At 45.6% G+C, this 15,391-nt stretch overlaps 1 protein-coding gene across 2 annotated transcripts in view; it reads left to right on the forward strand.

Moving 5' to 3' along the window:
• FAM120A (family with sequence similarity 120A) overlaps nucleotides 1-15,391 on the forward strand; it is a 95,275-nt gene that overhangs the window by 8,525 nt on the left and 71,359 nt on the right. For both annotated transcript variants that reach the window (XM_019434297.2, XM_019434296.2), the window contains exons 2-3: nucleotides 8,930-9,176; nucleotides 12,716-12,798. In XM_019434297.2, the coding sequence (XP_019289842.1) occupies nucleotides 8,930-9,176; nucleotides 12,716-12,798 (330 nt within the window). The remainder of the gene's footprint in view (nucleotides 1-8,929; nucleotides 9,177-12,715; nucleotides 12,799-15,391) is intronic.

The following is a 15,391-nucleotide window of genomic DNA, read 5'->3' on the forward strand; positions in this document are numbered from 1 at the left end:
ACTTCTCATTCTCCCAGACCTAACCTTGTCCCCACCAAACACTAACTTCTGTCCCCCACCCCCTCCCAGCCCCTGGCACCCACCACCTGCTCTCTGTCTCTGAATTTCACTGCTGTAAGGACCTCATGTAAGTGGAGTTGCCCAGTATTTGTCCTTTTATGACCAGCTTACTTCCCTGACCATGGTGTCCTCAAGGCTCATCCATGTCATAGCAGGTGTCAGGATTTTATTCCTTTATAAGGCTGACTAATATTCCATTGTGTGTACACACCACATTCCCTTTATTTATCTGTCGATGGACACCTAGGTTGCTTTTGGCTATTGTGAATGATACTGCTACGAAAATGGGTGTACAAATATCTGTTTGAGTTTCTGCTTTCAGTTCTTTGGGAATATGTCTGGGAGTGGAATTCCTGGAATGGAGGGTGGTTCTGTGTGCAGGTTTTTGAGGAATGGTCCTGCTGTTTTCCATGGTAGCTGCGCTATTTTACATTCCCACACCCAATGTGCGAGGCTTCAGTTTCTCCACATCCTCATCAATGCCTGCTTATTTATGTTTTTTTTTTTGTGTGTGTGTGACAGTAGCCATCCTAAATGGGTGTTGAATGGTATCTCATTGTGGTTTTGATTTGCATTTCCTTTATGATTAATGAAGTCGAGAATCTTTTCATGTGCCACTCCCTTATTTAAAAAAAAATTTTTTTAATGTGTTATTTTATATTTGAGAGAAAGAGAGAGAGAGAGAGAGAGAGACCATAAGCAGGGGAGGGGAAGAGAGAGGGAGACACAGAATCTGAAGCAGGCTCCAGGCTCTGAGCTGTCAGCACAGAGCCCGATGCGGGGCTCGAACCCATGAGCAGTGAGATCATGACCTGAGTCGAAGTCGGCGCCCAACCAACTAAGCCACCCAGACGCCCCTCCACTCCCTTATTTTAAAAGAAATTCTTTTTCCTGGCTTTTAAGACCACTGCAACCAATTCTTAGAGAATACAAAAGAGATGTGTAAGGTAAGAAGCTGTTCAGCTCTGATTCCAGATTTCATGATGGGTGAGACGTAGTTTTAGACATCTCTAATGTATGTTATAACTTTAAATTGCTCTTTAAACAACAGTAAAAATCTTCCACCAAATCGGAGTTAACTTTTACGTCCTTGTTCCTGTGCTGGACTTGAGCAGGATCTCACCCACCTAGGACCTGGTTACTAGAGCTCAGATCAAGGTGTCGTTTTTGAAAAAACAAAAGAATTTAGGTGACTCATATCCTCTTATGTTCAGGTTAACTGACATCTTCTAAATCTCATAGGTGGCAGGAGGGTGTGTCGCATTCTTCCCTAAGCTGGCGTGAAACCATTCTAAACAAAGACCTCACACGGTATTTTTGTTTTCTTTATATCAGAAGATCTATTTAAGACAACTCACTGTGTTTCAGGTCCCATATGTTTGAAAAGTGTGAAGAAGCCCATCCTTTCTCACACAGTTTCTTAAAGACAAATGGTAGCGGACTTTTGTCAGCACTTATTGATGAATGACTGAGCTGTTTACAGGTAGTAGCTCATTAACTGTCGCTGCTGCCCTGTGAGATAGGGAGGGCATGATTTGCAGATCAGGAAGGGAAAGTGCAGGAAGTGTTAGAGCAGTGGGGCTCACCCACCTGGCGCCAGAGACAGAAACCTTCCTGTGCCAAGTGCCTTGACCCTGGAGATTAGGAGTATGTAGCAGTGTGAGCTCGTCGTCTGACGGGACCGTCCCCATAGCTGTTGTCAGCATTAATAAGTAGCTATACTCTCAGAGTAAGCTTGGGGAACTTTTTGGTAAGCATTTCTTGTGAAAATACAGAGTTCTAATGGACATGCCTTTTTTAATGACACGCATGAGATGAGAAGATTCACCTGGGGTTTGGAGGCTGGAACACAGGCTAAGTGTCGGAGGCTGCATCGAGGCTCAGTGCAGCGTCCCTCACTGGGACCAGCGGCGGGCGTTTTGCCAGCTGCTGAGGCTCTTCCACCCCGACGGTATGTGTTTCTGGAACCAGGTGGGCATGGAGGCAGGCGAGGCGCTTTGTGCTTCCCACGTGGTTCCCAGCCAGGGGCCGGAGCCGGAGCCGGTGCTTGAGTTGTGCGTGCAGGGGCTCTGGGGTGCACCCCACATCTGCCCAGCAGTGGCAGCCACAGCGAGTCAGTGAAGGCCTAGTGCCTTTAAGGTGGTGGTGGTCTCGGGGAGCCAACCCAGGGTTTTCCTTACTGAGGCTATACACAATTCCAAGTTTGGCTCGCTCTGGGGGAGGGGAGGCTTTACCCCCTACTACCACTCGCTTGTAGGAAGGAAGGTCTCAGGGCGTTGTGCTTTAGCTTGCTTTATAGTTTCTGGGAGTTAAGCTGAAATAATTATCCCAGTATTGTATGTGATAATTTTTACTCACTTCTAAAATTAGAATTAAGAACTAGGTGTACCAGTTTCGTTGTATTGCGCCCAGTTTGCGCCTGGAGCTGGAGGCCAGGGAATCAGAGAAGCAGGTGCTGTCCATGGGCAGGTCAGGTGGGAGGCGAGCCTGGGAGCGCAGGGTTTGCAGGCTCAGAGAGAAGGTGCTTGGAAGAGAAGGACAGCCAGTGCCTATCAGACCCTGCTTCTCTGAAGCTTAACCTCTGGCATTTAAGTAAAAAAAAATTGTTTTTTAATTTTTGAGAGAGAGCAAGAGCGAGAGTGAGAGACAGAGAGAATCCCGAACAGGCTCCATGCTCAATGTGGAGTCTGACATGGGGTCCATCCCATGACACTGGGATCATGACCTGAGCTGAGATCAAGAGTCGGACGCTCAACAGACTGAGCCACCCAGAGGCCCGTGTGGCATTTAATTTCTATCTTTAATTAAATAATTACTTCTCAAGTCCTGTTTTGATGCAGCCTAGACCCTTGTCCTGTCCCCAGCTGACCTTGCACTGACCCAGTCCTGCACCCTCGCTTTGATCAGGCTCTGTGATGCGGGTCCTGAGGCGTTGTCCACGGGCCCTGGGCAAGTGGACTTGGTTCACATGGTTGTGGGTCTGTAATGACCCAGGCTCACCTGTGGTGGGCTCTCCTGCTTCCCGAAGCCCCACCATCTGCGGAGAGAGATGTTTTCACATAATAGGCTCTTTGACTGTGCTGTTCATGCCCGTTAATGCTTTGTTCACCTGGCGAAGTAGCTTAAAATAGTCTTCCAGCTGGTGTCTTGTAGACTGTTGACTTTTTTCTTTTTAAAATAAACTTCTTACTGTGGAATAATTTTAGGTTTATAGAAAAGTTGCCAAGATGGTACAGAGAGTTCCCGAATATCCTTCCCTTTGCTTCCGTGCGTGGTAACAGCCTGTGAGCACGCACAGTCGTCAAAACTAAGAAGCTCGCTTCGGTGTGCACGGTGAACTGGGTGTGCTTCGTTCCCATCTCTTCCCTCCTTCCACCTGGGGCCTTTTAGGCTCTGGGCTGATCTGGGGTGCCCTGTGGCCTTCAAGTGTCTCGTCTCCCCGGGCCCTTCTGGGCCAGGACAGCTCTCAGCCTCTGCTTCTTTGGTGACCTTGGCACTCTGGATCCGTGAGCAGCTGTTTTGTAGGCTGGCCTCCAGTTTGGGCTGCCTGATATTTTCTCGTGGTTTTTTTTTGGGGGGGGGGGCCCAGAGGTGCAGTGCCCTTTTGTCGCAGCATACCATGCTGGAGTCTGCCGGCCTCTGCCCCGGGACACCACTTCATCCTGTTTGCTGGTTTGCTGCTTCGCTGCTTCGGAAGTGGTCTTTTAGGGCAGCCCCTATTTGAGGGGCTGGTGTGGGTGAGCTTCAGCTGCTGGGGAGGGATTTCACGTTATTGCTGGAATTCTTCTGTAGGGCATCTTCTTCCCCTTTGTTTGGACTCTTATAGGCCCGTGTATCTGTCTCATACTTTGGGGTAAAACCCAGCATGACATTCTTTATTTTCTTGCGCACGCTGTTCCAGCTTTGGCCATTGGGAGTCTTTCGGGTGGGTTCCTGTGTCCTTCATTTTCTGAGCACCTCCTTCCTTTCTGGTACACAGGTATGTGGCTGCAGGCCTGTCTTGGATTTCCCTGCCCCAGCATCACCCATTTTTCTCAAGGGCCCTGGTTCCATTTAGTGAACGGAATTTAGAAACCAGATGGAGGTGGGGTGTTCTTGCTCCTAAGGTGTGGCTTTTCAGCCCTTGGTTGACAGCTGGGAGCTGTGCATGTGCTCACTTACGTCTGATGATTTCTCTGCCTGTCTGTGTTGTCACCTACACACCAGTTCGTAGGATGTCTCCATGGCTCAGCTGGCACCACAGGGTTGTGCCAGCCTCCTCCCTTTGCCCCAGCGTAACCCCGTTCTCTGACAGTGGGACACCTGGCTCGTCCACCACACATGAAGTGGTCTCAGTGCTGTCACCTGCACCCCTACACCCTCGAGATACACATTACCAAGAGGGGTCAGTCCTGTCTGATCTGGTTTTAATTTGCATATGTTAAAGTTCATTCTCAGTGTGAGATGTGCAGTTGTATGAGTTGGACAGTGCATAGAGTCGTGTGTCCACCACCCAGACCTCTGGCTCTTATCTGTGTCCTCTTGTGGTACGGCCCCAACAGGCTTTCATCACTCGCCTGTTGGGGAGGATTGTGTCTCTGTCACCTTGTGGTCTTGAGGCCATGTTGCCTTTCCTCAGTTAAAGGCATGGTATTTTTTTTTAAATATAATTTATTGTCAAATTGGTTTCCATACAACACCCACTGCTCATCCCAACAGGTGCCCTCCTCAATGCCCATCACCCATTTTCCCCTCTGCCCCACCCCGCATCCACCCTCAGTTTGTTCTCAGTATTTAAGAGTCTCTTATAGTTTGCCTCCCTCCCTCTCTGTAACTTTTTTCCCCCCCTTCCCATCCCCTATGGTCTTCTGTTAAGTTTCTCAGGATCCACATATGAGTGAAAACATATGGTATCTGTCTTTCTTTGCCTGACTTACTTCACTTAGCATAATACCTTCCAGTTCCATCCATGTTGCTACAAAAGGCCAGATTTCATTCTTTCTCATTGCCACGTAGTATCCCATTGTATATACAAACCACATCTTTATCCATTCATCAGTTGATGGACATTTTTTAAAGTTTATTATTTTATTTTATTTTTGTTTTATTTTATTTATTTATTTTGAGAGAGAGGGACAGAGAGAATCCTAAGCAGGCTCTGTGCTGACAGCACAGATGTGGGGCTTGAACTCACTAACTGTGAGATCATGACCTGAGCTGAAATCAAGAGTCAGTTGCTTAACTGACTGAACCGCCCAGGTGCCCCAAGGCGTGGTGGGTTTTAATGGTGGGAGACAATACCAGCATTTTGGAAGTTGAAGGAAACTTAAAGACCTATGAATTGTACATTCCTGGCTTGGCAGATGAACTTCAATCCAGAACTGGGACCTAGGTGTTCTGGTTCTGTCCCCCTTGCCAGCACTCAGGGTGCCTGAGGTGGAACCATGAGCAGAACGGGAGGGGGCGGGGCGGGGTGGCCCTCCTTGCTTGGAGGTTTGAAGTCTGTGCTCATGGGCTTGGTTCCTTCATCTTTTGTTTTATGAAGTTAATTCTCTTGGACAGCTATTTGTCTCATGCTGGGTATACTTTGAGGGAGGATTAAGGTATTGTTAATGATTTGCAGATTAGTGTTGTAGTGACTTAACAAGAACTCATTCACTTTGCCTTTTTTATAACTTTTTATTTTGAGAGAGCTAGAGAGAGAGAGAGCACTCATGCGCGCACTTGAGCAGGGGAGGGGCAGAGAGAGAGGGAGAGAGAGAATTCCAAACAGGCTTTGTGCTAACAGCACGGTATGAACCGTGAGATCATGACTGGAACCGAAACCGAGACTTGGATGCTCAACCAATTGATGAGCCACCCAGGTGCCCCAAGTTGACCAGTTTTTTGGCCATTGAAATATACACACTTACTGGCAGGCTCAGGGGTGAGCAAGGACGTCACCAATACAAACATATGCACTCCTTACATGAATGAGTGGCATGTAAATTGTCTCTGTCTACCCAGCCATCCTCTTTGCTAGCTATTTATTTATTAAATTAGAAAAAAGATGTTTATTTTTGAGAGAGAGAGGGTGTGAGCAGGGGAGGGACGGAGAAAGAAGGAGACACAGAATCCAAAGTAGGCTCTAGGCTCTGAGCTGTCAGCACAGAGCCCGACGCGGGGCTCGAACCCATGAACTGCCGGATCGTGACCTGAGCCGAAGTCGGATACCTAACCAACTGAGCCACCTAGGCGCCTATTAATTTTTTTCTTTTAAGGAAGTTTTCATTAAGCATAATTGCACCATCCCGACAGAACTGGTGGCATTTGCTTTCTCCCTTCAGTGCTTTCCTACGGAAGCAGCTCTGCGTGGCTCTGCACAGGGGCTTGATTCTGAACGGTTTGCTTGTGGGAAGCCTTCCCCACGTTTGCCTCCAGCACAGTGGGCTGCCCTGTTGACCTGGCTCATGGATGTTCAGTCCCTTTCTCCTGAGGAAGCCTGTTCCTTGGACCCGTGTTATGCTCCCCACGCTTGTTACCAGTGCACTGGTTTCTTAGGCTCCCTTTCATGGAGTAAGGTTACTGGGTCAAGTAGTGCGAACGTTTTATGGCTCCGGAAAAATGCAGGTTGTTTCCTCTGAGTTTTACTCCCATGGTCTCCCGTGCTCACCTCGGTCAGTGCACCTGCTCTTCCCCCTGGAGGGCCCGTGTGGGCGATGGCACAGGGCTGGCCCTGCTGCCCTTCCCGGGGGGGCTGTGACCGGCCTGTGGGTACTCAGGAGCACTGCCCCTGCCTCAGTGTCCCGGGAGAGCGGTTTCATCAACTCCCTCCCGGGACACTCAATATTGAGTGTACGGTGTGCGGCTCCTGCACGTAATTCTGTGCCCTGTCCACAGGGTGCCCGGCTCTGGAGCAGGCAGCCACGCTGCCTCTTCACCTCCTCGGAGGAGTGGGGGGCGAGGGGTGGCCACTCACAATCTCCTCTCATTTTGGGGCTTCCGGGCAGATTGTGAAGATTTATGATGAAGGATGCCTGGATGACAGCCGGGGGTTGCTGGTGGTTTAGAAGTCCTTTAGGACATTGCTGTCATTAGAAAGTTCTACGTCCTGAAGTGATGGGGGTTGGAAGCTTGGGCTGGGAGATGTGGAGCTGGCCTGATGTCAGAACTTTTTAAAACTGTACTTTTCCATGTTAGTGAAGGGACGAAACTGCATTCTTCTAAGACCTACAAGTGAATTGACTGTATGTTATATTTTTCTTGTGAGGTAAAACATTTTTATCAAAATATTTATCAAGAGAATGCAGGAAGTTACTTTTCCTTTAGGCATATTTCCTTTCAATATGCCTTGCTTCTGAGTGAGATTTCATTATAACTAACTTTCCAACAAAATATGTGACTACTTGTCCTGTGAAATTTGGTGAGAGATGGGAGAGATTGTGTGGCCGTACCCAGCAGGTGACCAGTGAGCACTCACTGTTTGCAGGTAATCTAGTTTTAATTTTAATTCAGTATAGCCACTCATTGGACAGTATAGTTCTAGAAATTTATGTTTAAGTAAATTTACATTTATGTTTTTCACCTTTAGGGCTCTTTGGGGAGTTAATTTTCCGTTGTTAGCTGTATCACCGGATTTAGTTTAAAATTCTATTTTCTTTCTTTCTTTTTTTTTTTTTTTTTACATTTTTAAAGTAGTTTTTTTTTTTTAAGTTTATTTATTTGTTTTGAGAGAGAGTGTGAGAGTGAGCGAGCACAAGCATGGGAGGATGAGAGAGAGAGAGAGAGAGAGAGAGAGAGAGAGAGAGAGAGAGAGAGAATCCTAAGCAGGCTCCATGCTGTTGGCACAAAGCCAGATATGGGGCCCAAACTCATAAACTGTGAGATCATGACCTGAGCTGAAATCAAGAGTCAGACGCCTAACTGACTGAGCTACCCAGGCGTTCCTAAAATTCTGTTTTCTCAAATACCTTAACTATTGTAGAAACAAACAAACAAACAAAAAACCCTGCCAGATTTCAGTTGGTTAAATCAGTTTGGGAAACAGGAGAATTGATTGTCTTTGACTTTATATATTTTAGGAAGGTGGTTTTCAATGCCTTTTGGTATGTTTTTGGGAGCAGAGAGATTTGCAGAGCCTTTTACTTTTCTCCTGGTACTGCCACTGCCCTTCCCTTAGCATGCTGCCGACCCGGAGATACGGGGGGCAGACCACTCACAATGAGAGAGCCAGTACAAGGAAAGAAGCCATGGCTTGTGGTTTTCATCACTGAGCAGGCAATGAGGTTAGCCCTGGTTCCCATGGCGGTCCTGTGCTGGGGCTGCACTGCCAGCTCTGGTCCTTTGCACGGGGTAACCACATTACAGTGATGTTTGGGGTAAATGCTCACCCTTACTACTATCCCCATGTGCCAAGTGCTTTAGGGTGTAAATAACTAGTGGATTGGTAGGTGGTGGGTAACATGTGGCTTCTGTGTAAAAGACCAATCCTTCTGACCTATTTGACTTATTCCTACTTGGAAGAAATTATTTGGTTTCCCCAGGGTGGCTGGCTTCTCGCTGTCTCTTGCTTTGACACTTCTTTATTTTCTTCTTCTGTCCCTTTTTTCTCTTTCTGTTTTCCTTCATAATACTGTAAAGGGAATCAACTGGCATTGTGTATTTTGAAGCAGGTGATCTTTGAAACGGAAAATTAATTTGCTGGCTAGCTGGGATTTTGGTTACTGACCAGGAGATGGTTCCCACAGAGATTTCTCATATGCGCCACGTGCCGTGCCCTTTATTGTGGTTTTTTGACTCTTTGGCCCTTTTGGGTGTTTCTGTGTCTGGGATTTGCAGATTTTGCACAGGGGAGTCTGTGTGGGTGCTGCAGTGGGGCGGATCTGACCGCGTGCTCTTCTCTCTTGCACAGGTGGCTCAGAGCATTGAGGACCATCACCAGGAAGTGATCGGTTTCTGTCGAGAAAACGGCTTCCACGGCTTGGTCGCCTATGACTCCGATTACGCGCTGTGCAACATCCCCTACTATTTCAGTGCCCATGCCCTCAAACTGAGCCGGAACGGGAAAAGTCTCACCACGAGCCAGTATCTGATGCATGAGGTCGCCAAGCAGCTGGACCTGAACCCAAACCGTTTCCCTATCTTTGCCGCTCTGTTAGGTAGGTGGGCAGTGTGAAAACTGCTTCATTTGATAGGGTTCTACACTAGGAACACACTGGTATTTAAAAAAAAAAAGTCAGTGTTGGAATGTTGTGGATTATACTTAACCAGGGAATGTGCCCCTCCTCAGTAGTATTCCTTACTCAGTATTATTTTTTGGTGCAATTGATAATGTGCTTCTTTTGTTCATACATATTTGTTTATGTGTTCTGTTCAGGCTGAACAACTAATTTTGGGAATAAATTCACTGATACTTTGGGGAAAGTGACATTTTAAAATCACCAATGTTAAGCACATTCTCACTATGGAAATTAGACATTTAACCCTTTGGCACAAATTATGTTTGTTTCAGAAGAAAATACGTTGTGCACTTAGCGCTGTCGCTTTCCTGCATGTTGGGGACGCTTACTGCTTTGAAAGGGAAACAACAGACATAAGCTATCTTGCCTTGTTTCTAACACCTACATTTCAAGTAGATGTATAAATATCTTTAAAAACTTCCTTGGAGGAATGCTTCATGCTGGATGCCTAGAAAAGACGAACTCTTGTTTTGATTAAAATTTGATACATTTGTTCCTGTAAAAATGACTTTCCGATAGGTATTATATTCTCTGTCACTTTTGTTTGCAGTTTGCAGTTTTTTTCTTTCTTTTCTGTCCATCCTGGTCTGGTACAGCGTGCATATCTACAGCTGCTTGAATACCCAGCTCTAGAGGCTGCTTTTCTAAGAATCATGATCACGGTGTGGGTGGGTGTGCTCCGAGCAAGGCCCTCCTGTGACTGTGGCCTGTGGGCCACAGTGGCAGGTAGGGGGCCGCTTGGGACACACAAGTGGTTGTGTGTGAACGCTACGTGGTCTCCAGATTAGTGGGATCTTCCTGTGCATTCTGTGTTCTCTGCATTCTGTTTCCTCTGGAGTGTGTAAAACGGCAATTATACTGTGGGCTGTTTTTAGATTTCTATGTATCAGAACATTTATAAACATTCCAAAAGGTTTTACATAATTAAAAATTACACTGAAGGAGCCACAGTTTTTCATGTATTTTTCATGTATTATTTGGAGTAGCATTTCAAACTGTGTGTAACCACATTAGTCAAAAATTCTGATTTTGAAAATTGTCCTTGTTTGAATCTAATCTCAAATATATGCTGTTCAGTACTTGGTATTTTCTGTCCATTTCTGACTTGGGATTTTGGAGAATTAAAACTAATTTTCTAAGTATAGTTTCATATTTTCAAATATTATAATGCAAAAGGTATTTCTCTGATGTTAAAAGTGATTATGTAGATGGGGATATTATGAAAAACTTTATATTAAATATTATACAAAATGACTGCGGCATATTAATTGAACTTAAATGAGTTGGAAAATTGTATGCTTCCAGAATATTGAATCCCTTAGCTAATTTGCAATATGGGAAGGTATTCATTTATTATATTTAAGAAACGTTGAATATATTTTTGTGGAGATAATTTAAGCTCTGTATTCTTCTAGCTAAATTATTATGTGAAATTTTAAAATAAATGAAAAGCAATAGTTAACATTTTGAATAATCTAATAATGAATTTAGGGCTTGGAGTTTCTATAAAAATTTAGATAAGTTAAAAAAATTTAGACAAGTTATAGGTAAGTTCTTTTTTTTTTTTAATTTTATTTTTTATTTTTTAAAATTTACATCCAAGTTAGTTAGCATGTAGTGCAACAATGATTTCAGGAGTAGATTCCTTAGTGCCCCTGACCCATTTAGCCCATCCCCCCCTTCCACAACCCCTCCAGTAACCCTCAGTTTGTTCTCCATATTTATGAGTCTGTTCTGTTTTGTCCCCCTCCCTGTTTTTATATTATTTTTGTTTCCCTTCCCTTCTCTTCATCTGTTTTGTCTCTTAAAGTCCTCATATGAGTGAAGTCATATGATTTTTGTCTTTCTCTGACTCACTAATTTCACTTAACATAATACCCTCCAGTTCCATCCACGTAGTTGCAAGTGGCAAGGTTTCATTCTTTTTGATTGCTGAGTAATACTGCATTGTGTGTGTGTGTATGTATGTGTGTGTGTATATATATGTACACACCACATCTTCTTTATCCATTCATGCATCGATGGGCATTTGGGCTCTTTCCATACTTTGGCTGTTGTTGATAGTGCTGCTATAAACATGTTGCATGTGTCCCTTCAATACAGCACACCTGTATCCCGTGGGTAAATGCCTAGCAGTGCAATTGCTGGGTCATAGGGTAGTTCTATTTTTAGTTTTTTGAGGAACCTCCATCCTGTTTCCAGAGTGGCTGCACCAGCTTGCATTCCCAACAGGTAAACTCTTAATTGGGTAAACATTTTTAGTTTAGGTTTGGTGTAAAGGTTTCAGTGTTCTCAACTGAGAAAGGATATTTCCTTTCCCTTGTTGTAACAGGAAGAGCAGATATAGGAGTTGTTTTGTTGTAGAGGTTGGGTAGAATATTCAATTAAGTATGTGACCCAGATTTTAACAGACTGTTACTGATGTTGGAATTGACTTCATATTTTTTTTCAAATAGAAGCTTCACAAAAATCCAAGACATGTCCTACTTCACAGTAAAGTTCTGTGCAGGTGTGAGCACAGGAAAGCAGTGCAAAGCTCAGCAGGACAGTAGGACTTAACTCTGCTCCTCTGGATTCATGGCAGTTCAGGACTCCTGGATTGTATACTTGTATGTTTAGAATATTAAGGTTAATTAATTAAGAACTCACCTTGTTTTGCTTTCCGTTAGCAGCCAGTTAATGAATCTGGCTTCTCCGTGTGGAGGGGACTAAATCATGATCTAAAAAATCACAGAATTATTTAGGAAGTTACCACTTTTAAATATCACCGAGAGAAGTAACATACTAATGATGTTGGTATGCTGGCATTCGAGAACTACAGTGAAGGGAGAGTGTTCCCCAAAAATGTGGTTTCTCAGCTGGATGCGATTCTTGTTTTTGACATAGCCCTGGTGATAGGGCACCCAGCCGAGTGGCATTCCTGGTGGTAGGGTGGGCTGTGCTCCGTCATCTGTTTGCGGGTGGTGGTGGAAGTGACCAGAGGAGGTGGCACAAATCATTAACCTAGCTCAGAACGATTTTGTAACTGTGCACTCTGCCTCTGCTGTGGAGCCCAGGTGACAGAGTGTGGTTTGAAGCCTGGGGTCTCACGAGCAGATGAAAGCTGTATCCGTTAACCCCCGCAATGTCAGACCGACCTGAGTACCTGGCGGCCAAGCGGCTCAGGCTCTGTACAGTTTGTTCACCTCGAATGCTGTGGGAACTGTCCTGTCCACATCATGCGGCAGCTGCAAGAGATCTGCCTGCTGTGTGTGGTTCTCTAGTAAAAGATGAAGAAGCATTTTCGGTTTTTCTGTGGAAGTTTTACGTGACGTGTCGAAGGAGGCAGTCTTGCGAAGTCCTCGCAAAGTCTGAAGTGAAGCTGCAGAGGTATCTGCAGATGATGATGCGTGTGGTGTTGCCGGCTTGCCCCGTGTCGCTGACGCCGTGTTCCTCACTGTGCCGTGTCTGTGTTGCAGGGAATCACATTCTACCTGATGAAGACCTGGCTTCCTTCCACTGGAGCTTGCTTGGCCCAGAGCATCCTCTAGCCTCACTTAAGGTACAAGTTCATTTCTTCTCCAACATGGGTGGTCATCAGCTTTTGAGTTTGCTGTAATTTTAATATGTGAATGACATTCCTTTATCGTTGAAGGAAACAGCTGCACAGCTAGGATCGCACCCATCCCCTCCCTTCCGGGTCCGCACCGCCTTAGAACACACACACACAGCCTCCCTTATCTTGTTCCCAACCCTACACTTTAGGGAAATTTGTGAATGACCTTAAAAATTCTCTTGGAGGAATTCACACTGTGTTCCTAGGTAGGTGCAGATCTTTTAGCTATAGGTTTTTAATATTGTTTTACAAACATTAATATTTTCGACAGGTGATACAGTTGCCTGTTACTTGGATCATATCTTAGCACATTTTGATAAATTTCATAACTCTATAATATTCTAAAATTGTAAAAGTCTGATTAAGGCTTTAATGTTTTCTGAGTGATGGAAGAGACCCAACCAAGTTCATCAGAGAAGTGTTCCCTTTGTACTGGTTTTGAATGCTTCGTCTTTTTTCTCTCTCTCGCCTTCCTGTTGCGACCGTGATGAGCGTGGGAAAGCTGTGCTTCCCGCTTCTCTAACGTGGGAAGTTGGAGTCTAACGTGGACTCAGAGTCCCCTTTCCTGGCGGATCGGCACCGTGACCACAGCTGCCATCTGTCAGGTGCCGATGGGAGGTCTGCTGGGCAGCCTGGGCCTCGGCTCCTGCAGTGAAGGGGGCTACTTGCCATGCTTCCCGGAGGCACAGCTCCCTTGAAATTCTGCCTCCTGTCAGAATTACCTTCCCTTCACAAACTGTCTCCATCCGTGTTTAGGTTCAAATTGCTTTTTGTGATTTAACTTGGAGTGAACTTTGGAGAAACCTGATCATTCAAGGGAAACTCTTTATTGCGTCTTTGCTCCGACTCCTTGCCGCCTGGACCCCGCTCTTCGTTGTGCTAACAGTTCTTGGGCCCCGGGTTTTCACCTTCCGTCTGAAAGTCCGTTTTTCTCCTCTTGTTAGAAATTACTTGTTTTCCTTGCTTTTTCTGTGCTTGAAGGAGAGTAGCTTTCTCCTGCTGTTGGCCGCAGTGCTCTTCCCGTGTCCTCATGGATGAAGTGCTGCGGTCTGTGGTCCGGGTGGCCCCACTGCTGATGTATGGCCTGCAGGCAGGTGCACTTGCGTTAGGTGTTGTGCTCCTCAGGTTTGCCGAACAGGAGCTTTTGTAAGTGGAGACGAAGGGAAGCCTGGCTTAATACAAGGTTCGTGCAGTTGTGGATAGCGGCGGAGAGGCTCCCGGGACCCCAGACCATGTGTGCATCTCGGCCGAGCTGGCCTTGGTCACGTGTCAGAGGTTAGACGGCAGCACTGTTTGTGGGGTTATTGGGGGACCAGCTCAGTCTGCTGGCAGGTCACTAACATCATTAGAGTGTGTCTTTCCTAATTTTGTGTTAAGAAAAATGTTAAGTATGTAAAAAATTGAGATGGACAACGTCCATCCATGTATCTAATTGGTTCTACAGTTAACATTTCGCCAAGAAGTAGATTTACATCTGTCTTTGCTTTTTAACTCCACTATTTGGAAGTTGCAGATACCCTGCCACTTCACCTGTGAAAACTTCAGTTTATATCATAATTACCTAAAATTAAGGCTAATGTATCTTAAAGTTTATTTATTTATTTTGAAAGAAAGTGAGAAAGTGTGAGTTGGGGAGAGACAGAGAGAGAGGGAGAGAGAGAGAATCCCCAGCAGGCTTCGTGCTGTCAGTAGTGCAGAGCCCAACGTGGGGCTCGAGCACCTGAACTGTGAGATCCTGACCTGGTCGGAAACCAAGTCAGTCGCTTAACTGAGCCACCCAGATACCCCGAGGCCAATCTCTTTCTTACTTCTCTTACTATTATCATGTCAACTGCATGAACAGGAATTCCCTAATCACTTAGGATTAAGTTCATACTCAAATTTTTCCACTGTTCCTGTAAGGCATTTATGGCGTTGTTTGTTGTTTTCGTTCAGTCAGGATCCAGTCAGGTTTTATGCATTATCATCATGTGTATTTTGAGTATCAGCTGGGGGTTTTGTGGTGTGATGGAGGAGCAAGCCGCAGTTAAGTTTTCAAGGACTTGGTAAGTTGTAGGCATTTTAAAGTCACATTCTAAAATGCAAGCACATCTGCTTTGAGTTCACATATCGCAGAGCTTTTTTGTGTTAGTCCTTTACACACACAACATCTGTGTGTTGCGATGTCATTTAGGCCCCGCGACACATGTTGGGAAGTGGGATGCGATGGTCTCCTTTCTCATGAACATCGCTGCTGGATCCCGCTGTCCGTATCCTGTATGCTTACTCCCACTCGTGAAAGTAACCAGGTGACTTGAGAATTTGGTTAGTTGTTGTGTGTAACCCTTTCTCATGATTTTTAGCAGTCTGTGGTATACACAGCTCTCACAGGCATCTGATTCATGTCGCCAGGTGCACTTGTTGCCCTTCCTTGTCCTGCTCTGTAGCATTTCACCAAGGTCATCCCCTCCAGATTGCTCTTCACAGAGGGTGGGCATTACATGAACCCGCTGCCTAGTGAGCCCGGAGCACCCCTTGCCGTGGAGCACCACAGTCTTCC

The sequence above is a fragment of the Panthera pardus genome, unplaced genomic scaffold, assembly GCF_024362965.1.
Source record: "Panthera pardus isolate Hobbes unplaced genomic scaffold, ASM2436296v1 HiC_scaffold_20, whole genome shotgun sequence".
NCBI classification, from domain to species: domain Eukaryota; kingdom Metazoa; phylum Chordata; class Mammalia; order Carnivora; family Felidae; genus Panthera; species Panthera pardus.